The sequence below is a fragment of the Ambystoma mexicanum genome, chromosome 9, assembly GCF_040938575.1.
Source record: "Ambystoma mexicanum isolate Mex_15411 chromosome 9, UKY_AmexF1_1, whole genome shotgun sequence".
Taxonomy (NCBI): Eukaryota; Metazoa; Chordata; class Amphibia; order Caudata; family Ambystomatidae; genus Ambystoma; species Ambystoma mexicanum.
Genome location: NC_090931.1, coordinates 239,547,494 through 239,574,001, shown reverse-complemented (window position 1 = coordinate 239,574,001; position 26,508 = coordinate 239,547,494). Strand labels below are relative to the sequence as shown.

At 46.7% G+C, this 26,508-nt stretch overlaps 1 protein-coding gene across 1 annotated transcript in view; it reads right to left on the bottom strand.

Annotated features, from left to right (window-relative positions):
* The window catches only part of VSIG2 (V-set and immunoglobulin domain containing 2), a 239,734-nt gene extending 213,528 nt beyond the window's left edge, over nucleotides 1-26,206 (bottom strand). Inside the window, exons 1-2 of the mRNA XM_069613915.1 lie at nucleotides 26,065-26,206; nucleotides 732-895 (exon numbers count right to left, since the gene is read on the bottom strand). Of these exons, the coding sequence (XP_069470016.1) occupies nucleotides 732-895; nucleotides 26,065-26,206 (306 nt within the window). The remainder of the gene's footprint in view (nucleotides 1-731; nucleotides 896-26,064) is intronic.
* Nucleotides 26,207-26,508: the final 302 nt, after the last annotated feature.

Genomic DNA, 26,508 nt, shown 5'->3' with positions numbered 1-26,508 from the left:
GTGTGCCCCTACAATAGGTAAAATATGTGGATTTCCTGAAATACTCCAAACAGTATTTCTGAAAATCTGAATCTTTACCTTTGCTAGCCCAAATCAATTTCCATCCCTACTTCGAGGATACAATGGATTAGGTAAAGTGTGGTTAATACTGCTCCTGTACCAAGTACAGTATAACACAAAAGAGACTAGTCCATACTGCTCTGCACATTACATTGCAAAGGGGGAGGGAAGGTGGGCATGCCAGAGGCCCACATGTTCACAGCTGTGAGGGCCATCCTGGCACGCCTTTTTCTCTCATGTGCAGGGAGATTTTGAAATCCTTTACCTTTTGGATGGAGGTAAAACAAGCAATTTGCTTAGGTACATTTAGACCTCATAGTCATGCAATATTCCAAATGAACACTGCATGCAGTAAATACCCTTTAGCCCATAATTATCCAGATGGTAAAATCAGAGGGTATTCCAAATTATTGAAGCACAAATCCTCCTCATATGTTTCCAGCTACACTTAAAGTCATGAAAGGTAAGTTGAATCAATCTTGCAAATCCATGAATGCCATCAAGAGAGAATATGAAAATAGACAGCAGAAATGGGTTAGCCTGGCAACTCAGTGCAGCTGATGCTCGCTTTAGTTATAGAGGTTACGAGCTGGTGCTTCCACCATCCACACATAACTAACCTATTTTATACACGTATTAAATACAGAAGTAAGACAGCGAAGTGGCCTTACCTGCTGTCCTTTGACAGGGATGGTTGATGGCGGTGCAAACCGCCACTCCAGAACAAAATCTGTGCCAACGGTCGTACTGTACTGGCAGGGCAAGACCACACTGGAGCCAGCTTTCCCAACTACCACACTTTCAGGGGAAGTAACTGCCACAGGAAGTACCATATCTGTGTGAATACAGAAATTGAAATAGTTTATGTGCCAATATTGTGGTTGGCTAATTCACAAAGAAGTTACTATGGGGCTCATTTCATACGCATATCAGGCAGCATTTACAATGGATTCATATTGACCTGCCGCTGGTGCAAAAAGGTAGCGGAATCCATAGGAATCCCCAGCATTTGTGGTTCCATGTAATTTTCTCGAATATCAAAGGCTGCACGCAAAAAAAACAGATTTATTTTGCCCGTTTTGGTGTGGCCTTTAATATTTGCTAAATCACTTTTCACCCCCCACCACACCCCTGAAAACCAATCCACTGGCCGTCCTCGCCCTTAAAATCACGGGACAAACACATGCACACTTGCAAACACAAACACACACACAGAAACACATACACTGGGGGTCATTAGAAGTTGGGCGGTAAGGGATCCCGGGCACCGGTAAGGAGACCGGTGCTGGTAATCCCTTACCGCCCAATTCCGAGGTCCCTTAGCGGGAATTGTAAAGGACGTGTGGTCTGACCACACGTCCTTTACGGGTCCCGCTAAGGGACCAGGGCGCTAATAACGGGCCTGCTATTCACGAACCCGTTATTAGCGCCCTCCCCATTCCCATTGAGCCCTAAGGGGGCTCAAATGGGAATGGGGAATGGTTGGTTCAATGGGGACTTGCCGGTCCCTCCAGGGTCGGAATGCACTGGTAATTCCCCATTGAACCAGACCGGTGCCGGACCCGGTATTGGAGGCAGCCATGGCGCAAATAGCACCATGGCAACCTCCAATCTCGGAATGAGGCCCACTGACTCGCCCATCTGCTCTCCTCCTTCCACACAACAAACACTCCTCCTCACATACTCACTTACACTTACCTTCTCCCCAGGCCCCTCCCCTCCACACTAGAAACATTACCTCAAAACATACACACAGACAGACAGGCACACAGACAAACACTTACTCCACGGCTGCGACTTCAGTGTTCTCCTGTCCATCCATGCCTGTAAGCCACTGTGCACACTCGTGTGTGATGGGTGTGACACTTAGATTTAGAAAGACTGCTCTGAGCAGTCTCAAAGTGGTCTTTCTAAATCGGTCTTTTAAATTTTCAATGAAATTAAAACGACATTTTCACTTAATATTGCATTTGCGCCAGCATGAAAATCCATGATAGAGCAAATGCTGAAACATTTGTATGGCAGAGAGAAAGGGCGCAGCGGAATCATAAGTTACAATCTGCCCCATCTCCCCATCATACAAATGAATGAAAATGGGGCGTAGCATAAACAAAATAGATAAAAGCCTCCTTAAGTGGGCCTCACCACGAGTTGGGTGATAGCCCTTGAATGCAGCGGTAACGCTATTACCGCTGCATTTAAGGATCCGCACATTCACGGGTCTGGCAGCATTTACCCCCAGCTGTAAACTGGGGGTAAATGCGTCAACTTAACGCCAATTTTCAGGTGTAATTAGCGCAGCCCCGAAAATGCCCCATCTGCAACTCATCCAGAACAGAACCGCAATACTTATACTTGGCTTCAAGCCCAGGGACTGCAACTCTCCAGTACGGAAATCCCTTCACTGGCTCCCCGTGGAGGCAAGGATCAAATTCAAGACCCTTTGCATTGTTTACAACGCTTTCTGGGTCCTGGGACCTACCTACCTACAATGCTATCTACCTAAATACTGTCCCTCACGAGCCCTCCGCTCATCTACCTCCAACCTTCTGCAAGTGAGCCGTACCATACCATTGGGCCAATGGACCCAATGGGGAATACCCATTACCGCCCAAATCTTGATCCGGCGCCAATAGCGCCGGGCCGGTTGGCGGTAATGCTACTAGCCCGGGCGGTATCCCGGCGGTAATACCGCAGGGATACCGCCCAACTCGTGATGAGGCCCAAAGTCCTTTACGCATTTTTCTTATGTTACGCCCAGCTCAACATGGGCTCCTTTGTGTAATCCTGAGTTACTACGGCTATTTAATTTACAAAGACGTTAGTATAGCAGAACTAACTCTGAGTTACTCCTTAGTTACTCACTGCTCCTCCTTTCTGAATCTGCCCGCTTGTCTTCAGCATGATTGCACATGAAACAGTTACCTTTTTGTCTTCTTTTTTCCTTTCTTCTGGTGGTCATTTCGATTCCAGCATTCCATATGGAATACAGGTGTTAGACCAGTTCATTAGGTGTCACTATTTATTCATTTCTTTCTATAGCAGGGATTGCCTGTATGTTGTCCCTGATGTATTTGTAAAATATTGCAATATCTTTTAGGATCATCGACAAAATACATCAAACTTTAGGATAAAGAAGGCGTAAAACAAGCTATAATTGCTCTTTATTGGACTAGGAATAACTTTATTGCGTCCATGTGTGGCGGTAGAGTATTTGGTGCAAGCTGTTATGGACTTGCTCCAAAACAAAATATTGATTGATTGATTGATTGATTTTTTGATTCTTTACTTATTAGAATTGTTGCAACAACACACTAACTTCAAGTAGACTCATTGTAATGTATTAATTTAAACTCATCATCGATTTACAGGTTTCAGCCTATGAGGTAGGATTCTGTGTGGTCTGCTGCTCTGGGGGAGGAGGTTTAATCTGCATGTAGCTCATGATACAATTCTTTCAACTGAATAACAATAATAATACCCTGTTTTATATAGCAGTTTATGAAAGATTCCTTCAGCTTCCAAGCACTGTAATACTGGATATTAGATATTTCTATTTCACAGCATTGATTCTGGCAGAAAACGCATGTATTGGAACCTTAGAAAATTGATGGAAGATACATGCAAAGGTGCAGAGCAAAGGCTTCTCCTGTGATGGACTTATCAAAGGATGCCGGGAGGATGTGGGAGGGGCTGGGGTGATTCTTTCATACCTGGCAATGGTGGTTCAAAGGCATGCCCCTCTGCACTGGAACCAAACACTGCAGCTCATCCCATGCTGTGTCTTTGCACAGGAATGAGAGGAAACCCAGAGGGAGGTCGTTCATTGGGGAATCTGGAGACATTGCTCCTGTGTATCGATGCTTGTGCTTGGAAATAGGAAAAGACGAAAACCCCTGGCATTCCCGGGTGATGTGGACATATGCAGCCGCCGTGTTGTATGTAGTGTTGAGTACCACAGAATGTTACTATGGTGTTGCTCCACAATGGAATCATGTGCTGCATTTTCGTCACCTTCTAATCTTGTATACCGAACCTTCTAGCCTCTCTGTCATCGTTTTGTCTGGATTACCGTCTTGACCAGCTAGCTACTTTAAATGTATTTTTTGGCTTCCATCGTAGGCTTGTTTTTACAGTCCTAGGATTAGGTTGCTCCTTATGTTTGTGGTTCACTCATAAGTGGTATTGGGATTATAGTTCTAGACCCTGTTTTCCGGCCCTTACCCAGGCCAGGGAGCACTCCATCCTTGCCTAGGTCAGGGACAGTCCCCATGGAACCCACCACCCCCACACCTCAGGCCCACTGCAGAGAGATGAGCACTGCCCCTGAAAACGAAATTGCTGTTAACAGAAGCTGGGCTACACACCGCATCCTTGCCTTACTAAACTGGACCCAGACACCAAGGGGAATTTGGTAGGCATCCCAGCGGGGACCACTATTTATTTATAAAAAAAAAAACACTTAAACTACATTAAACATTTTTAATCCCCTTCCTACCATCCCCCTGAAGTGAGTGCCATCTAAATGGGGATCTGCTACGTCAGCCCATACTTCCTTGGAGGGGGTTCAGGGACCCATAGGGTGAGTCTGATGCAACCGCCCCCTTTCCATAACTCCAGGCACCAACCACATGGAATGCGAGGTCAGAGGCAAAGGATGGCCTCTGTGGAAACCCCCCACCCCTCTACTCCCTTATATATACCATACACATTCAATATACGTAACATAAACCCTGCTTAACATTCCCCTAAATAATCACCAACTCTGCTATCCCCAACTGAAAATGTATACTAAATACTTAAGTATATATATACATACAGACAATGGCATACTACATATAAACACATAAAATACATTAGGTCACAATGGGAGTGCCTCCTGCACAGTCAGTCACCCCTTTTACAGGGTATCAGGTAATATTTTCCCCATACATATGGTCACCATACATAATGTTGCCGGGAAAAGGTTGTGGCAACATTATATATGGTGACCATATATATGGGTCAAGGGGAGCAGGGGTCAAGGGGATGCCCCCCTTACCTCTTGAAGAAAAAGGGTTTGGGGATTTCAAAGTGTCCCCCGTATGTTAAATGTAATAATGTCCGTGCAAAAAACTGCAATTTTTCGGTGACTTTTTTGTCATATGACATTTCTGCTGGGACATTATTACATGGAACCTTTTATAGTACCTTCCATGCGACTGTTCTTGGTGGCTTACTTGGAGCATGTGTCCTGATGATTTATGGAGCCTGGTTCCACTTCTTTCTTCTGGGTGGCACCGTCCACCACATGGGGCCACTGGATCACACCACGCTGCTCAAATACTAATAATGTCTTTGGGTGGCCCCCTTCAGGTGTGGCAGCTCATCCACACTCACCACCGCTCCCCTTGACCTTTTTCAATCTTCAGGTGGCTCAGCTGCTGTGGAGGCAGCGATGAGCTGCACTTCCTGGTGCCATTTCTATTCCCAGTACCATCCCCATTGTTATGGGGATGCTGCCAGGCTCACGGCCACACCAGTAGGCTGATGCTCTACCTGGCCCGCCCTGTCAGCAATGCATTGCAGAGAAGCAGCGGTTGGCCTGCTAGAGCTAGACCCGGGGTGCCTCCTGTTAGGGAGAATTCTCCTTCTAGGGCTAATTTCCCTCACCTAGTGAGTCCTCCAGCAGCTTTGCTGGATTTCTGGAGTTTATTTTTTCCACCTGGTAAGAGTGTACATCCTTTTCCACTCTTACATGTGTTTTGGCCTATGTGTTTTTACTCATTGTGTGATCTTGGGCACTGGAGCACACCACTCCAGGTGCCCCTGTTCTTGTACGGGTTACACAGCACCTTTAGTGTAGTAACCCAGAGTTGTCTTTAAGACTTCCCTCTGACTCCATTTTGCTGGGGCAGACTACTGTCCCCCAGAGAAAGGTAAAGTTGCCATTTACTTTACATAGTCATTTTTACCACAGACCCAGTACACCCCATCTTACATGGAGTACTGGAAAGGGCTAATCTGTATCCCTTTTCTGTCTGTACCTCCCTGAGCATTGTTTCGCTCTTTTAACATTTAGACTTGGCTGGTGGCAGTGGTATCTACCCTAACTTTTTTCTACCGCGATTATATTAGATAAACGTGGTACTGTTCTTGGCTATTATATTAGCCTCGAACATAAACCCGATTGACCAAATCGTCTTTCTTTTGGCTCCGGTCGGGTTTATTCGCCATTTCTTTTTGTTAAAGTCCTTCTTGTGTTTTACTTTGCGCGGCAAACTAGGTTTGCCTTCTTTGTTCACCGTCTTTTGGCGGGCTTCTGCAGAGAAACCCTCCTCTTGGTGCCTGGGTGTCTAGGTAGACTGAATGTGGGGAAGGGGTCTGTCAATCTGGAAAAATGAATACCCTTCATTTGAATGACAGACGTAACTTGATGGCCGTGGGCCAACCGTCTTATGCACCAAATTATAGAAATATAAACTGCTATGCTTGACCGACGAGCAGCCATTTTAAATGTAGCAAGAATCGCCATTTTGCGTGTTAACCATTGCTCATTGCTTTCTGTCTAAAAACTGCTTTGCAGCTTGCAATTCTTGCGAATTCTGCTTACTCTGCTCAACTGTTAACATTGTTGTCTGAATATGAAAGGACAAGGTTGCGGGACTGAAGAGTTTGCTGAAACTCCTCATGAGTAGCCCAGACAGGAATGCCCACGCTCCCTCTCTGTAGCCTTAGGAGGAAGCTGCAGGGTATTTAATCACTTCACAGCTGCCAGCCAGTCTCGTACCATGGTAGAATATGTTAGAATAATACAGTTAAAGGCTTGAATTATGCTTCTCTTACGGCCCCCCCTCGCAAAACCCTTTAGAACGTGTCGGCTCCCAGGACACGAATAGTACCTCATAGATAGCAAAGCTTGGAATGTGGCTCTTCCCCCGTGTACAGATTGCTTCCAAGAACAGAACCACCGTGTTCTAAAAGATGCCTCCGCACTTTCTAAATTGCACAATGTTACTAGAATAGACATCGAAAGCATTATAATCGTCATATTCGTCGGATATGTCCATCGTCATCCCGAGTTCAAAGGAACTTAATACAGAGGGGTGTTGAACATGACTTTGCTGATTGTATGATATGCATTTTGTATATATGTAACTGATGTACGTAATTCGCTCTCTTGCGTCCCTCGAGGTCTAGGAAAGTCATGTCGCGGGCAAAGGAGGCGAGGGTCCCGAGACGAGGCAGAAGCCAGAGAAGCGCAAACACGACGTGGGGAGAGGTTGCGTTAGAACAGGCGACTTGTTTTATCAGGTGAGTCATTCCCCGATTCAAAGAGAAACCTGATTTTTGGTAGATTTTTGTTGATTTTGCAAACTCAAACGTCCAGGTAAAAGTGGATAACCAAAGGGGAAGGTTAAAGAAACATGCCTGGAGTACTGGCCACTTTAGCGGGGCTTTTCAGCTGCGGTAGACAGTCCTTGGAATATGGCCAAAGTGCACCGCCTGGGGGAACGCCGGCTTATGATATGTATACAAAATATGGTGTGGGTGCGATAATATTTGTGAAATTTGGCATAGGCAAACTAGAAAGCAACCCGACCATCAGTGGCCGATTAATGGTAGTTTTGAGATGGGGAGGATAGATACCCTAGAGAGGGTGCTGATTAGAAAGAAAGCGCGACCTGCAGCTTTTGAGACCGTCAAAGATTGGAGGAGGGAAGCGATGCTCCGACTAAGGAGTAGAGAGAAGCATGCGCGTAGGCACAAAAAGAAGCTTAAGATAGCAGAAGAGAAGGAAGAGGAGGAGTGGACTGAGAGTCTAAGACGGGAAGGGAGATGGGACCAGATGAACATAGACAGAATATACCCGCAGCGGGAACTACACATAGCAGATGAATTCATGGAACATTTGTTAACTAACACAGGTCGAGGCCCAAAACCAGAATCGAAACCAAACACGACAGCAGTGACTGCGCAGGCCCAACCAATAGCTCTCATACCCCCTCCCGCAGCCCGAGCACTTCCCGTCACGCAAGCGTTAACCCAAGCCCCACCCACAGCGCGAGCACTCTCACGAGTGCAGACCGCGGACACACAATTTCCCAGCATCCAGGATGGCCCTTCACAGATGCAACCTGTGTCACTTGTCCCCTCCGCACCTCCCGCTCCAGAGACAGATTCAGCACCATCCCCGCCTCCCGAAGTCGAGATTGAGACTGGGGAGGAGAGAGGTGGGGCTGAAGGAACAGGATTTGGACAGGTAACTCAAAGCGCAATCAGCAAAGAAGGAAAGATTGAATTACGACAAGAGGCAGAAATGTACATAGAAGGAAATGATGAGACGGCAGCATTGGCCTCATTGTATGGGTACCGAAGAAGAGACGAGAGACAGGTAGTGTTAGAATGCATGGGGGAAATTCTGGTGGGAGAATGGAAAAAGATACTTGGGAATTTACCGCCACAGCGGTTGTTAGATTTTAATAAGTTAGCACGCAGTGAGCAAAGAGATGAGGATGTAAGAAAACATGTGCACAGACTGATTGAAGTAAAAAATGAAATGGAAGACAGATATGCTGAAATGTTTGCTACACCTGAGTATAGTAGAGAGTTTATTAAGAAAGGTAGGAAGGAGGCGTCAAGGTTGAGTATAAAAAAATCATGGCCGAGAGTTTTTCCAGGTGGTACAAAGCATTTGCCGGTACCGGGACAGATAGGCGATAAACAAAGATTGCAGGTATGGGTAGGGGAAACAATGCGATGGATGTCGAACAAAAGAACGTCAGTAAAAGAAGTAAATGAGATATGTAATGGGTACCCATTGGAGATGAGAAAGGAAGCGATGCAAACGATAGTAGGGGTGTTACTGCAGCAGGTCATTGGATACAATAGAGGTAGAGGTAATGCACAAGGCCGGGGAAATTTGAATAATATGTGTGGGGTGTCATTAGGATTAAATCAATGTGCGTACTGTAAGGAGGAAGGACACTGGCAAGCGCAATGCCCGCACCTACAGAATAGAGGTGGGTTTGGTCAGAGAAGGCCTCATAGAGGACATCAGGGGTCGAACGGCCCAAGCAGAAGTAACATGCAGCAGCAGGGATATACCAATGGAGGTACTCAAACCCAATCATATGGCCAAAACCAAGCACAACAGAACCAGACATTGAACCAAAGTGTTTCGAACCAAATTCAGGGCGGTCAGGGCCAACAGAGAAATGATCAGAGTGGAGGACATCGAGGGGGAAACGGGAATATTTTTGATACACAACCAAACACGTATTATAGCAGTAGCGGTGACTACACATTGGACGATGTGTTATTTTTTAGCGATAGGACAGCCTACGACAGGTGTCGGAACCAGTGTCTATTCCCGTGAATCAGAGAGGACCCTACGTGGAAATGAGAGTCGGGAATAAGGAGCACCGTTTCCTTGTAGATACAGGGGCACAGAAGTGTTCGATAGACCACCACTTGGTTCCGGAGATACCACTGTCGGGGCAGAAGAATGTTTCTGTAGGGTTCGCAGGTACACCAGTAATTAACCCCATGTCCGAAGCTGTCCCAATTACAATAGGACCATTTATGGAGCAGTGTCCATTTCTTTTGACAGAGAATTGTGGAGAGAACTTGCTAGGATTACATTTGTTGAGAAAATTGGGGGCAGTCATACATTGTACGGCAGACGGGGTGTTCCTCACGATGTGGCCTCACGATGCACCAGTGACGGAATTCATGTCAAAAGAGTTGCCAGAAGAGTTAAGTGGAGTACCAACCTGTCTGTGGGCAATGCATGATAATGATGTAGGATGCTTGAAAATAGAGCCAGCAAAAATAACTTTGAAAGAAGGTGTAACACTACCACAAATTCCCCAGTATAAAATTTCTGTTGAAGGTGAGAAGGGATTGAAAAGCATTGTTACTGACCTGGTGAGATTGGGGGTGGTTGAGGAAATTGCAGGGAGCACGTGCAACAGCCCGATTCTTCCAGTTTACAAGAAAGGAGGCAATGAAGTACCCTATTGTTTCATAATTGATCTGCGCGCATTAAACAAAGTGATAGACCCACAATTCCCTTTGGTCCCAGATGTCACAACAATACTGACAATGATACCGGCCACTGCAGAATACTTTAGTGTAGTTGATTTGAAGAACGCATTCTTTAGCATCCCAGTGGATAAAAGCAGTAGATATCTGTTTGCGTTCACTCTAGGAGGTCGATCATTCACATTCACACGCATTCCACAAGGATATACAGAAAGCCCGAGCATTTACAGCAGAGCGCTAAAAGAGCAGCTAGACATGCTAGAACTACCCAAAGGTTGCGTACTCTTGCAGTAAATAGATGACTTGTTATTAGCTGCTGACACGAAAGAGATCTGCAAAGAAAGCACTGTATTACTCTTGACACATTTAGCGACCCATGGTCATAAGGCAAGTTTGAAGAAATTCCAGTATAATCAAAAGGAGGTGTCTTATTTGGGATACCTACTTTCAAAAGAAGGGAGAAGATTAACACCAGAACGCATAAAAAGTATTTCTAGTATGCCTATTCCAAAAACTCAAAAAGGAGTGAGAGCTGTAATAGGCATGGCCTCTTATTGTCGGCAGTGGATCAGTAATTTTGCGTTGATTGTGATGCCGATGATAAAACTGACTAAAAAGGATGCAGAGTTGCCTTTGCAGTAGGATGAGGAATGTCAGAAAGCGTTTGAGCAATTGAAAGTTGCATTGTGTGCTGCGCCAGTTTTAGGCACTCCTAACTATAAAAAGATCTTCAGACTATTTGTGAGTGAGAGTGAAGGATGTGCATTGGCGGTTTTGACACAGGAACAAGGTGGAAGAAATAGGCCGTGCAGCTATTTTTCTTGCGCGTTGGACCCTGTAGCGCGCGCACTACCACGATGTTTACGATCCGTCGCAGCGGCTGCTGCGTCAGTGAAACAAACGGAAGGAATGGTATTGGGGCACACTTTAATTCTGATGGTGCCACATGCTATAGACGTTCTATTAAATAGGACGCAGACGCAGCACCTCACCTCAGCTAGACTGACAAGATATGAGCTCATCTTGTTTGCACCCCACATCCAAATTATGAGGTGTAGCGCATTGAATCCTGCAGAATTAATGCCACTGCCCATAGCAGAAATTGGTGGCAACGAATCACCACCCCATGATTGTTTAATGATCACTGAAGAAGAAACAAAGGGAAGGATTGATTTGAGCGATATCCCACAAAAAGAGCCAGATGGGGAGTTATTTTGCAATGGCTCTTGTTTTAAATTACCTGATGGCACATCAACGGCTGCATATGCAATTACTACCCTAAAGAGAGTTGTAGAGAGCAGAAGGATCCCCTACAATTCGGCACAAGCCGCAGAAATAATAGCACTGACCCGAGCCTGTGAACTCTCTGAGAATCTGAACGTAAATATTTATACTGACAGCCAGTACGCCTTTGGCGTGGTTCACAATTTTGGCCGACTTTGGGCTGAGAGGGGTTTCTTGACATCACATGGAGCCAGGATTCAGCATGGCCCTTTGATTGTGCGATTGTTGTCTGCGCTCACGTTTCCAAAGCGCCTAGCTATAGTAAAGTGTGAGGCGCATAAGAAAGTAACATGCAGAGTGGGAGAGGGAAAAGCGTTTGCAGACAGGATTGCGAAGCAAACAGCCATAGATTTGGGGAATAAAATGATGACAGTACAGACTGAGGAAGTACCTTGTATGATAGAGAATGGAGTTGCCACAGTCAAAGAAACGCAGGCTGAGGCCACGACCGAAGAGATTTAGGGGTGGGCTAAGGGCTCTGCTGATTTAGATTTGGAAGGATGTTGGGTTGACAAGGAAACAAAGAACTGGATGGTGCCAAATTGTTACGTAACTGCAATGGTTATAATGGCGCATAGTCCTACCCACATTTGCGCAAAGAAAATGGTACAGCATTTATCCACAGTATGGAAGAATGAGCACATAAAAAAGAATGCAGAAAGGCTAGTGCATAATTGTATCACGTGCCTGCAACACAATGTAGGAAATGAACCGTGACTCCAGCAGGTAGTTTCGGCCCACCCTCTATGCCATTTGAGGTGGTCCATTTTGATTTCATAGAAATGGAAAGGTGCCAGAACTACAAGTACGTGTTAGTGGTAATCTGTGCATTCAGCAAGTGGGTGGAGGCATATCCTTTAAAAGACTGTACTGCCATGTCCACAGCAAAAGTAATGCTGAAGGAGTATTTCTCCCGGTTTGGGTTGCCTCGTGTCCTGTGGTCAGACAACGGCCCCCACTTTGTGGGCGCAGTAGTGCTACAGATCTGTGCAGGTCTGCAAATAGAGAAGTGATTCCACAGTTCCAGGCATCCCAGTTCTGCCGGGCTTGTGGAGAGACACAACGGAATCCTGAAGTCAAAGATAGCGAAAATTTGCGCTGGGAGCAAGTTGAGTTGGGTGGATGCATTACCCCTAGCGCTGTTGTGTATGCGCATGTCTGTGCAGGCTAAGACTGGGCTCTCCCCTTATGAGATTATAATGGGGAGACCAGCAAATATATGGTGTGCACCGCAGCACACCAAAATTATGTGAGGTCGAGCATCCTATGTTAAGCACTTACTGTGGACTTTTAATACAAAAGTTGCGTTTGATTCATCAGCAGGTGCAGGAGGCATTGCCAATGCGATATACAGGACAGGGGCACTCACTGGAGCCTGGGAGTTGGGTGCTAATCAGAAACTTTGAACGGAAGACAGCATTAGCACCCAGGTGGCGCGGCCCCTATCAAGTACTTTTGGCAACACAGAAGGCCATACGAGTAGACGGACGCAAGGCATGGATCCATGCTACCCATGCCAAAAGGTTCCCAGCGTCACTGAAAACTTTGCCTGATCCAGACGACGAGAAAAAGACAACGGTCTCGGAAACGAAAGAAACTGTTGCCAGTCCAGTGCCACAGCATCAGCCTGAGCGAGAAGTGAAAGTTGAAACAAAGCGCAAACGAGAAGTGAAACTCGAAACAGAGCCTGAGGAGGCTGCCAATAAGGGGGAAGGGCGAACAGTGTCCCAACGTTGCTCAGCGGAAACAACATCACTGCCGAACGACGCAAATCCTGCATTGCAAACACGAGCAGAAACAACGCGTGCACCCCTTTGGCGCCCACCAGTTCTCGCAAATGCACCAAAGCCAGAGAAAGAAACTACATCATTGCCACGACGCCCATCGCTGCCCATCATTGTGCCACAGGCTGACATTGAGCCTGATACTGGAAATGCAAGGGCACTGTTCACGGATCATACAATAGCAGGAGTGAATCGATATAATCTGCGGCCTCGACAGGCAAAGTGATCCACAGATCTTTGGTGCTTTTCTTTTTGGCCTTTGGTTCTTCTCACAGACGGAGTAGGAACCAGGGGCGTAGAGGAGAGAAGTGTGAGAATTGTGCAAGTCGGACAATTCAAAACTCACGGCTCCTCGGTGCGCTTATAAAGAACATGTGTCAGGAGCCAGAGCAGGAAAAGCTGGACGCACATAAATACTAAGGCTGATAGAGTACATGTGTCCTAAGCCAGAGCGGGACAAGCTGGATGCACATAGTACTCTATCAGTAAAGAACTGTTCAGAAATCGTCTGAGCAGTGGGAGAAAGAACAACTAATCTTGCTCGGGAGTGGATAAATGATCCAGGCTGTGAAAAGGCTGGGAGAATTGAACTGTGACATTTTTCGTTGAACTTTTCTGGCATCAAGAACGAGAGACATTCACGACGAACTTCGCCAGCAAGAAGAAGGACGACGAAGAACAAGTCAAGACCGGTTTCAGCCTCCTCCTGCTAAAAAAATAACAGATTTAGAGACTGTAAATTTAGGGAAAAAGCATGGTAAAAGGAATAAGGTACTGATTTGGACATTGGTCCTATGTTTCTTAAGTATGATAGTACCAAGAATAACAGCTATTACACTATGGTTCCTGGAGTACGTACACCCATTAGAAACACTTTTGCCAAAAACAGCTACTGAAAGCCCGGTTCATGAAATCACTGGTACTTTGCCCCCAATGGAAGAAAGACATAGAGAAGGTTACGGCAACAATACATTGTTGCTCATCATGAACATGACCCATGCGGTGTTAAAGAAAAAAGATTGCTGGGTTTGAGTCCATTTAACACAGCACGATGGGAAAGGGATAGGCTGGTATGCACAACCATTGCCATTGATTTATTCCTGTGAAGTAATGTTAAGTGCAATGTTCTTTGGGTAAAGGAACAAGATTAATACGGGTCAGCTAGATGAGACCAATATGAAAGAATTTGACGAAGTAATCATGAGACCTGTGGGTTGTTCCATATTCCAAAAAGCTTGCGTATTTGCACTAGAACCCGTGAGAAAGAATACACGAAAAATAACAAGACTAGATAGATTACATAGGCAGAATAGACCAACCCGCCAGCAGAAAGGACATCAGTAATGACATTTCGGATGAGGGATGAATGGAACAAAGATGCTGTGCCCCCTGCCTATGCAGTGGATCACAGCCCCAAAACTGCTCCCCTATGTCTACAGAAAAAGGGTTCCTATAAAGTAGGAACGTTTAGCAACTGCCTGAACAAAGTGGTTTTAAAACATGAAATAGAACCTGTGTACGTGGGAGACCCTGTTTATTTTATATGTGGAGAAAAAGCATATCCATGGTTACCTAGGAACTGGGGAGGCACATGCTACCTAGGTCTACTGTTTCCAGGAGTGTTCCTCTTGGAGACAGCAGAAGTAGCCAGACGAACAAAAGGTAGAACTCAAAGGAGTAGTGAGGATGGAATGATAGCAATGGATATAGCCAAATCATTTATACCATTCTTGTCCCAAATAGAAAACTCTTGCAATAAAAGAAAACTGCCTGGAATATTACAAAAAACAATAGATTCCCCAATGGATATTTTATTGAATATGACGTTAGAAGAAAAAGGAATAAGACTGATGGCACTTCAAAACAGGATGGCTCTCGATATAATATTAGTTGATCGTGGGGGAGTTTGCAAGCTTGTAAAAACTGCATGCTGTGTGTATATAGATGACTACTCCCCTACGATATTTAAAGCGATCCGGAAATTACATGTCATAAATTCCACACTCTCTACTGAAGCAGGGGGTTGGGGGATAGAATCCTGGTTATGGGGATTATTGCGGTCTTGGGGATGGAAGTTAATTTCGATACTAATGATGGTACTCGGGATATTCATAACATGCTGCTGTTGCATACAATGCTTACCAATAATATGCACTGAAATAACTGATGGATGTACCAAGGGATGTATGCACATGGTGTTGAGATGAAAACAAACACATGGCCGGAATAACAGAGACACTGAGGAAACAAAAATAGTAAAAGAATTCATGGCGATAGACATTAATGGTGGAGATGATTCAGATGCAGATACCCCAGACTCCTCCTCAATGAATAAATAAGACGTTTGGCACATGGCCAAAAGGAGGGTTTGTCAATCTGGAAAAATGAATACCCTTCATTTGAATGATAGATGTAACTTGATGGCCGTGGGCCAACCGTCTTATGCACCAAATTATAGAAATATAAACTGCTATGCTTGACCGACGAGCGGCCATTTTAAATGTAGCAAGAATCGCCATTTTGCTTGTTAACCATTGCTCATTGCTTTCTGTCTAAAAACTGCTTTGCAGCTTGCAATTCTTGCAAATTCTGCTTACTCTGCTCAACTGTTAACATTGTTGTCTGAATATGAAAGGACAAGGTCGCGGGACTGAAGAGTTTGCTGAAACTCCTCATGAGTAGCCCAGAAAGGAATGCCCACGCTCCCTCTCTGTAGCCTTGGGAGGAAGCTGCAGGGCATTTAATCACTTCACAGCTGCCAGCCAGTCTCGTACGATGATAGAATATGTTAGAATAATACAGCTAAAGGCTTGAATTATGCTTCTCTTACAGCCCCCCCTCGCAAAACCCTTTAGAACGTGTCAGCTCCCAGGACACGAATGGTACCTCATAGATAGCAATGCTTGGAATGTGGCTCTTCCCCTGTGTACAGATTGCTTCCAAGAACAGAACCACCGTGTTCTAAAAGATGCCTCCGCACTTTCTAAATTCCACATTGTTACTAGAATAGACATCGAAAGCATTATAATCGTCATACTCGTCGGATATGTCCATCGTCATCCCAAGTTCAAAGGAACTTAATACAGAGGGGTGTTGAACATAACTTTGCTGATTGTATGATATGCATTTTGTATATATGTAACTGATGTACGTAATTCGCTCTCTTGCGTCCCTCGAGGTCTAGGAAACTCACGTTGCGGGGCGTGAGATCAGAATTGGCCAATTGATACTATCTTTTGCTTGCAATAAACCCTAGCATTGGGAATTTGAAACCTCGTGTCTGGCGCATCTTTTCGTGTATGGTCATTGCCTTGTTTCCATAGCACGAGGGACCCCTAGGGGCCCCTTTCAGGTCTAGTCCCCCCCTGCACATGGTATCCTAGGAAACCCAAGTCGCACTTTGCCATGATTGGCTGAGGTGGTTGTCCCGGCTGGACAACCCCCCTGCTGCATGATTGACAGCCATGCAGTGTGAATGGGGGTTTTGCGTATAAAAGGCAGGTCTCTTGGGCTAGAAGTCAGAGTCGCCTCTGGAACTACAAGAACCGAAGGGAAGCGGAGAGAACAACGGCTGCTGCAACTACCCCATCCCAGTGAAGCCCTGCTGCAGTCCTGAGCTATCTTCCCTTCAACGACTAAGAGGAGATCCAGTCCGGAGTCTTCTTCCCTTGAGCCTGGTGGGGATAACCAGATCATCTTCTTCAGCCAGAGATCTCCGCCGTGGTCGAAATCGCTGCGCACTGCTGTAGTGGTCCGGATAGCCTCCTGCTGAGCCTCCCCTGTTTTTAAGGAGCACACCTTTTTCATTGTCGCTGTTGTGGGCTTCATCCCTGTGTGGTGCAGACCCCCTTCAGATATCCTCCTTCTCAACGAAGCTCAAGGAATCGTGGGTCTGCGGGAAACCACCAGGAACAACTGCCAGGGCACCAGCTGCATCATTGGAATAAGGTACTGTGCTCTACTCGAAGAAACTGGGTAAATCCCTTTTCTTCATCCTCAAGGCTCATTCTTGTCTTGCCTCCTTCTTATAACTTTTGCTTCCGAACATTGACAGCATCCAAGTACTTTTGGGCTACGCTGAATCGTGAACTGTCTAACGGTGTGATCTTGGGCACAGCTCTCCGGTGCCACTTAAACCTGGATCCACCTTTGACTTTTGAACTCCTGTTTCTGAGTGTTTCTCGATACTGTCTGCCTAACCTAAATATTGCCTGTGATCTTTGCCTCCAACTCCCTCTAGGTATCTCAGGTGCTAAGTGTGCTTTTGCCCCGGTAGCATTTCATGTCACGAATACGCGTTTATTGAGCAGACCGAACTTTCAAAAAGTGATCGCAACCGTATCCACGGTATCGTGTTTTGTTCATAACACTGGTTCATTCAAACACAGGGTACTTACCTTGAGACATACTGTACAAAGTGAATTGGTTAGTTGTAGTATATTTGATGTGTGGTTTTGTTTAAAGTTTAATAGAGGTGTTGTGTTTATAACTGATGGTTTAAAAATAAATGTACTTATATTTTTTACCTGAAACCTTGAGTCAGTGTTTGCTTGAGTCACAGTAATTGTGGTCCCTTTGTGTAATCTCTGCTACTGCTCATAAACTCTTGAGATCGGCCTGGCTGCTCTACTACTGCTACCACTATAACTTAGTAGTACAGGCTTGTACCAAAGGTAAACTTGTATTGCCACCTGTAGTCTTAATTGTGTGTAATGGTGCCTAAGGGCACTGCACAGGATTCGGCCTAACACCTCCTCACAGCAGCCCAGGGCTTTTCTTCACCCGGGCTGTCCTGCAAGGCACCCCGGGACTTCATCTTCACTGCTCCACCCTGTGGGGCGGGTTTCTGCTCTTCACCTCCCGGGCCGTCTGAAACTTTTTTTAGAAAGGGCTTCCCTCAGTGGTGCAGTCCATTGGTGGACAGGGGAGTTATTTTCCTTTATTCTTTCCTTTTCAACATTCCATTCAGCCCCATGGTGGGCTAAATGGACTATCCCAAAATAAAACAAACACACACATAAATATTTAATAAAGTATATGTTATTCAATGCTGGCGTCTGTGTCCTTCTTTCTTAGGGGACAAGCCTGTAGCTCTTACTAGCCGGGCCCTTTGTGGGCCACGGGCTACATACTCATCCAGCTGGATTAGATAAGGTACAGACGAAGGATTCGAAATTAATATTTGATGAGCAGGAACTAAACGCAATTCCTGGGTATCAGGCATTGCTGCACTATAAACAGAAGCTATCCCTGGGAATATAGTGGGAATATAGTGTGTGCCATTCTGCATGGCACGCATACTATAACATTTAGGGCCTGATTCATGAAACGTTTTCCTATGGGATCTATGGGATTGCGCCATTATAAAACACCTCCATGAATCAGGTCCTTAGTCCATTATATCTGAGCATTGTGCTTTAAATGGCACTTCCCGTTGCTCCTTCATACTCATTCCCGATCAAAGAGTTAATGGTATAGAGGTTTGAGGGCATGACACCAATTGGCGAGTCAACACGATATGATACCCGCGCCTGGATCTTATTAGGTTAAACTTGTCTAAACACCACTTATTCCAGCACAGCTATTATACTGTGCTATTCTTCAAAGAGAAGCATTACATTAAATATAACTCATTGCATGACCATTGTGTAACAAAATGTTCTCGACATGGCAACCAAATGAGCTTGACATGATTGAGATATATGCGATTAAGTCTCGCACCAGAACTGAAAAAATGAAATTGAGTCAGACAAGGTTGAAGAGGCAATAGTGTAACTTGCGCTTTTAAAGAATATAGTTACTATTTTATTAGGGCCTGAAGAAGCACATTAATGTGAAACACGTGTTGGCCAGTGTGTTATCCATTTTAATCCTTCGATCAGCACAACCACTAGGAGGAGGAATACACATGTGTTATTTGTTTTCAAATGGTAGTTAGTTTGAAGATTGTTTGATTTGGAATTGAACCTACAGGTCATTGATCGTTAAAATAGTGAAAAATTGCACACTGTATGTTTTCAGATCTACTTAGATTAGCATTACATGAGCCTGGCATGTTTACTGCAGACTTTTCACGCGTTTTTGATTCCAGATGTAGAGCATAGGACTCAGACGTAGATCTGCGTTTATTTAAACTCAGATTTCAAAGTTTATTTGTGCTACACTTACCAATATGGAGGACTTGAAGGTCAATTAAACACGTATTCACAAATTCAACCATTTTATTTTGCCTTTGTGTAGGCATTTGCCAGACATGCCATAATGGTACTACCTGGCCATACTATGGCAACAGCTGTCACATTGACTGATTAGGGGGGCATTTTAGAGCAGTGCCTTGAAAATACTTATATAATAGATACGCAAGCCAAAACTGTTGGCTTTGTCAATGCTTGCATTTAATAGGACTTTTGTGCAAGCGGATAAAGGCACATCTGGTTCAGTCATTTGTATTACACCATTAGCACATTTACAGTTGCAATTAAGCCATTAGCTCTCAGAAGAGTGCTTAGAATAACACTAACAAGCCTCATTACGCGGTAGGCTGTAAGTAGCGCCCTTTCCGGCATGGAGCAATTAACGTGTCCGTGTAGTAACCAGCCTGCTAATTGCGTGCCATTACGAGTACGCGGGCACGAGCTTTGTGCCATGCCGGTAAGGACATTACCGCCATGCCGATAAAGACCCCAAAAACGCCCTTACCGGCAGCAAAGAAAGCGCTGATAGCACTATCGCATCCATGGATCTGGCATTAGCGGTTACCGTTAAAAGTGGCCACCGTTAATAGCGGTGACTGCTATTAGCGGTGACCGTAAATAAGCGGAACCGGAAGTAGCGTCATCACACAGGAACGGGAAAGAGCACGGCGGCCATCTTTAAAAACACAATCCAATGCCATCCTCAGCCCCCAGGACTTGCATCACGACTACAGCAGCCCCAACTTCATCCAACACCATATCAGAATGCCCAACGCCCTGAAGCAAGGTGCTGTGTGCCAGCGCAAGGAACGTTTCTCAAATGAGGAACTAACTATGCTTGCTGACACACTAGCAGCAATTGCAGAGGTTGTGTTTGTGCAAGACATGCAGCATCCTGCCCAGATAAAAAAGAAGGTGATCTGGGAGGAGGTGGCACGCAGAGTCAGTTCGGTGGGCTCCACCCCCACATTGTAAGGGACGTGCGCAAGCGCTGGGATGACCTGTGCCTCCGTGTCTGGAGCATACTTGCAGCCAATAGGAGCCGGGGCATGTGGACAGGTGGCGGAGGAGGCTCCCCGATCAAGGCATTAGACAATCAAGGGAGTGGGGGAAATGGAGCGCGGTGTGCCATCATCGGCAGATGGAGGTGAGTGTCCACACAAAAGCATGACGTTGTCCCCCAAATGTGACACTGAAATCAGCCAATGCATGGGGCATCACACACCCATGAACAAAACCCTGCCCATATGCTGTGCACATCCCCATCACATCCCCATGCATGCATCCCCTCATACATGTGTCACCTAGACGTATGGCTGTGTGACTGACCCATATGGCAAGCAACCTGTATGTCACAACTCAAAGTCCAAATGCACAGAACTGCAGCGATTACAGCATATGCATGATGCACGTTGAACCATCGCCGATGCTGTCCCTCTCTTGGTCCCCCACAGGCTTACAATCTGACAGTGAGGACCATGACTCCGCAGCGCAGGCCCCAACACCGATGAAAAAGGCCAGGGGCATGGAAGGAGGCACCAGGCCCAGCACATCAAGGGGCACTGGCAAACCTGGACCGTAAAGCCACTCATGTCGATACGTCACCAAGGCGTGAAAGGTCGACCGACAATGTAATGGCACCCACACCAGCCAGTCCCACCACACGGGAGCCAGTGGCAGAAGGCTCACTGTCCGCTGCCAACAGCTCGGTTGAAGAAGCAGCTGTCACGGCACCCCAGTTGGATGTAGAGGAACCATGCCATACACCTGTAGGACAGCGCACACCCAGCCGGCAGCTGTCAGCCCACCACAGCCCACGCCCCACATCCAATGCCAGCCGCCATGAGCTGTCTGATGGTGGATCATTGGCAGGGAGATGGAGTCCCATGGACAGCTCCCCTGATGGCGGACGCATGCCGTAAGTTGCGCCAAGACCAACCAAAGGCAGGGACAGAGACCAGGGAATCAAACTCATCCAACAGCACCAGGAGGAGCTCACTGCGCTGGTTGGACAGCACATGAAGGAGGGTGCCCTGGCGAGGGAGGAGTGTCAGGAATATGCTAAGGGCATAAAAATGGCTTGAAACAAGTACAACACGCATTTGCGATGAGTTGGCAGCTGTGAGGCAGGTCCTCAGCTGCATCGCGGATGCAGCGGAGAGCCAGCATCCCGCACAGGGACTGGAGCAACCAAGCACCTCCTCCTCTGCCAGCTCCAGGCAGACCAGCCCCCTGCGCAGGTCCGTGCGGACCTTGCGTCGGCCAGACTTGCAACCACCCAATGGTGGCAGAGGACGTGGGAAGTAGAGGCAGCCTGTTATTGGTGACTCTTGCACACTAATGCTGCACTGACATGCACACCATGTTTGGGGGAGCTGTGGGGGGAGGTGGGAGAGGGTGTTTGGGGTGGAGGGTTCATGCACTTACTAATCACTTAATGGTTAATACACCCATTGTGTCAAGTACAATCACATGACTGGACATTGATTATTGTGTATGTGTGCTTTATTGGTGAACAGTACACAGTGTTCATGTCCCCCCAACACCCAGTGCCCTGAGTCCCACATCCATTGAACCCTCTTCATGCATGTGTATTAGAAATATTGGTCTATCAGATGCTGGCGCACAGCACGTCCCTCCTGTGCATCGCCACCTGCCTGACGTGCATCCCCATCTCCTCCCTCCTCATCCTCCTCATCAGGCGGTTGCAGTTCAACATCAGGGGCAGAGGCATGTTCTGTCTGATGCACATATTGTGCAGCATGACACATGCCATGATGATCTTGGACACCTTCTCATGCCCGTACAGGAGTGCCCCAACCAACCTGCTGAGGCAGCGAAACCGTGCCTTCAAAAGGCCAAATGCCTGCTCGATCACCACGGGGTACGGGTATGTGCATGATTGTAATCCTCTTTGTACCTGTTCTGTGGGTTCCAGACAGGGGTAAGAAGCCACCTCTTCAAGGGATAGCCAATATCACCTGCATGGGTGCAACAATGGTTATGTGTAAGTGATTTCATCAAATGGAACCTGTACCTATGACACAAAGGCATGCATTGATTTCCTGTTCTCATCCACATATCCCTGCATGAATTGAGCTAATCAAAGTAACTGCAATGTGTGAAGTCACATGAGTGACAGGTGTGCGTAGCATCGTATAGTGGATGCAGGGGTGTCCTATTCCTTGTGAGTGTTCATGCACTGTGGTTGCCCACGGCAGTTGTTGCCATGATCTAGGTAATGTGTAGTTAATCATATGCTTTGATCCTGTCACTGTTGAAGCCAGACTCTTGATGATCTGCCATTCCATGCTTGATGTCCCCATGCTGGCATGCTGCATTTCTGTGGTAGTGTACGAGTGAAATTCTGTATATTGGCTTATTGTGATTCCTTTGTATGCACTAATGGACGCATGTCCGTTGTGATGCTGTTCATCGGTCATTTGCATTGGCCATACTAACAGCATGTCGCTGCATTGTGTTGCAGAGGCTACGGTCTGATTATGTGCAGTGTACATGTGGATGGCTATGGAATGGTTGCAGTACTGGCTTGTTGTCATTGGTGTGCATCTTATGTCTTGTATTTTGGTTTCAGGTGTCAGGTCCAGTCTGGCCTGCTTTGGGGCACAGTGTATTGGAGTATGGGTATTGTTCATTCTCTCACTTAACCTCAGCCAGGTGAAGTATGCATCCCCCCCCCCATCTCAGCCAGGGGAAGTATGCACCCCCCATCTCAGCCAGGTGAAGTACGCATCTCTCCCACCCCCATCTCAGCCAGGTGAAGTATGCATCTCTCCCCCCCCCATCTCAGCCAGGTGAAGTATGCATCTCTACGCCCCCATTTTAGCCAGGTGAAGTATACATCTCCCCCCCCCCATCTCAGCCAGGTGAAGTATGCATCTCCCCCCATCTCAGCCAGGTGAAGTATACATCTTCCCCCCCATCATCTCCCCATGTCACACTGCCATGTGCTTGCCATGCAACTCACCGAGTAGCCAGGAACGTTGTCCTGCATGTCGCTCCATGTAGCGTGGTATCGTAGAGTTCCGCAGAACCATTGAATCATGGGTTGATCCGGGAATTTGGGCACAACAATGTGTGATGATCTTGTTTGAGTCACATACCATTTGCACGTTGATGGAGTGGTATAGCTTGCGGTTGCGGTGCACTACCTCCATGGCATGTGGGACCACCAATTCCACATGGTTTCAGTCGAGGGCACCGATGCAACTTGGGATGCCTGCCAGTGAATGGAAGAAAAACTTTGGTGTTGGAGATCTCCTGGGCAGTCCGTGGTAGAAATATGTGGTCACTTGTGTGCTTCAGGAGGGCATCGAGCACTTGGTTTGGCGTGCGTGAGAATAATGGTTGTGATATGCTATGCATCTGCCCTACTGTGTGCTGGTAGGTGCCTGTGGCCAGGAAGTGGAGCACAGACACCACCTTCAGTAGAGGGGGGATGGCAGTACGGATGTCTATGAGGATGGCGATGTCGTTGTGTATCATGTCCACAACGGTGGTGATGGTGTCCCAGTCCAGACGGTACAGGGTGTGGATCTGCTCAGGGGTTAGGTTGAATGGACTGGCTCTGATTCGAGGGATTGGGGGCTGACTCAGTGGTACAACTGCCTGCACTGGTGGGGCATGCTGTGCCTGTCTCACCCTCCTTCTCCTCCTGCGTCTCCTCGGTGCTGCCTGTTGTTGTTGTTGCTGGTCTAGCAATGAAAGCATGTCCTCCAGCCCCAGTAATGCTATTGGTATTGGAATCATTTTGGTGTGTGAATGGGTGTGGGAAGGGGTGTGGTGTGCTCTTTTTGTGCTGGCCCAGTATACATTGCCTCCACCTGTGCTGATTGTGTGCACCTGTGGCAGTTGAGAACAATGCACATGGCCATTTACAGGTGGTTCGCGATGCTGGTTTTTACGCCATGCCGGTATCCACTTTTAGCACCTTCTTCATGCCGCTATTGGCATGTCCGCCTGACTTGTGATGTTCCCCTGTTTACGCCATGCCGATATTGCCGGCATATAGGGTTGCGTGCCCGAGCACATGCCGCTATTAGAGGCACCGTTATTTACGGTGCCGCTAATAGCAGGTTGGCGAGTCGTAATAGCCCGGCGGGAAACGATGCCGGTAATCCTTTACCGGCATCGTTTTTCCCTTACTTCCTACCGCGTAATGAGGCCCAAAGACTTATGTTACTCCTTGGTAGAGCTAGTTCAAACAGATCGTAGGAAGATTCTTGTGAGTTGAGTGGCAGGAAGTTGATGGGAATGGCCATACATAATAGCAAGGCCATGGCCAGTGAATGGGTGATTAAATAACCAAACACCATCCACGGGTTCTGTGTCCCTTCTCACATTTCATCTCCATCCTAGATGTACTGAAATGCAATAGTGTCATCTGATTGTTGCCGCTTAATTGCTCTGTAAGTCCTTGTAATTGTGAAGAGTAGCCTGGACCAACACAAGCAGGCTTTCGTTTCAAATGAATTGCATTTCTTTATAGTGATGTTTTGTACATATGAGTGAATATTAATGTATATTTTTATTACCTTCCCACTGTAAAATATGTGTAAAGGAACACTTAATTTTGTTATGTGTTCTTTAAGATTGATACATTTAAATAAATCAGACATGCAAGTTAATAAAAGCCAAATAAGTAAAGATCTCCCGATCGACATACAAGTCCCACACATTTCATTTTGTGGTACAAAAATATGACTGCCATCAGCATTAGACACGTATGACGAACACAAGGAAATGTGTTTAGGGGTGATTCGAAAAAAGGATAACTCACAAGTAATATTGTTTTATTTTTTGACATGCAAGTAGGTAGCATTGGAAAAAAGCCAATCATTGGTTTAATGAATTTTAGTGGCACTGTGGAAAGTGTGGGCATGATATGCGAGAGTGTCCTAATAAGTCCAGAATTACACTGGAAAGATGTGACCCTAAACCGTGTGGGAATACAGTTCTGGGTGTTGTCGTTGCATGTAACCATGCAAATATGGCATCCAGGATGCATTACTGTGGCTGTCATACAGGAGTCTGGAACCACACTGTGCATGCTGCAGATGGTTCATCCTTAAAGCCCTTGTTCAATAAAAACGCAGTCTTTACCCATCCCCCGTTATTATATGTCTTTTACCCCTAGAACCAGTGCTGGTCATTGGGCCGGCTCTCGGCGGATCCGAGATCCGGCACCAGATGTGTAGCCGGATCTCGGGATCCGGCCAGAGTCAGCGCCCAAGCCCATGAACCGCGCTGGAAAAAAGAAAAAGAAAAAAAAAAGCGTCCGCGACGGCAGCATTTGCCGTTTACTGCGGCTTTGGCACTGATGTGTAATGCACAATGCTCACTACATGTACAACTGAAAGGAATCAGTTGTACATGTAGCGAACATTGTGCATTACACACAGCGAGCATTGTGCATTACACACCAGTGCCAAAGCCACGTAAAAATCAATGCTACCCTCGCGGGCGTTTTTTTTTTTTTTCTTTTTTTCGCACAACAAAATGAGCCAGGGCTCATCAAGGGGGTCTGGCCTAACTGCAGGAGTCCTGCAGGCCCGTTAGGCCACGCCCCCCTGACGAGCCCCGGCTCAATGGGCTAATGGCACCCCTGCTAGGCAACTGTATTTATATTCTTTAGGCTTGCCTGGAAGGGGTCAGGGCCTTGCCTATTCAGCCTTAATGGAGGCGCTGCCCCTTGCCAGCGTCACCATTAAGGCTGAAGGGGTGTGGCCTCTGGAAGCTGAGGCCGTTTTCCTGAAGACTGAAACTCTCCAGGAAAACAGCCTCTGCTTCCAGCGGCCTCGCGTTTTCTCCATAATGGTGGTGCCGGCCCACGGGCATCTCCTACTTAAAGGGATGCCTCGCAGGTGCGGCGCCACCATTATGGCTGAAAGGCATTTTTTTCTGGAGCCTGAAGCTTTCGCACACGAGCGAGAGCTTCAGGCTTCAGAAAAAATCATTTTCGTGTAGTGCCCGGGGCTGGCAGGGGAGATTAGTGGGCCCCGCAGGGCCCCGCCTCAAAGGAAATTTCGGAGCCTGCCGGGGCCCCGTCACACTTAAAGCCCTGGCCGGCGGTAAAAGGCAATATTACTGCTGTGGGCGCTTATTTTTCTTTCTTTTTTTAAAAGTATTTATTTGATCGG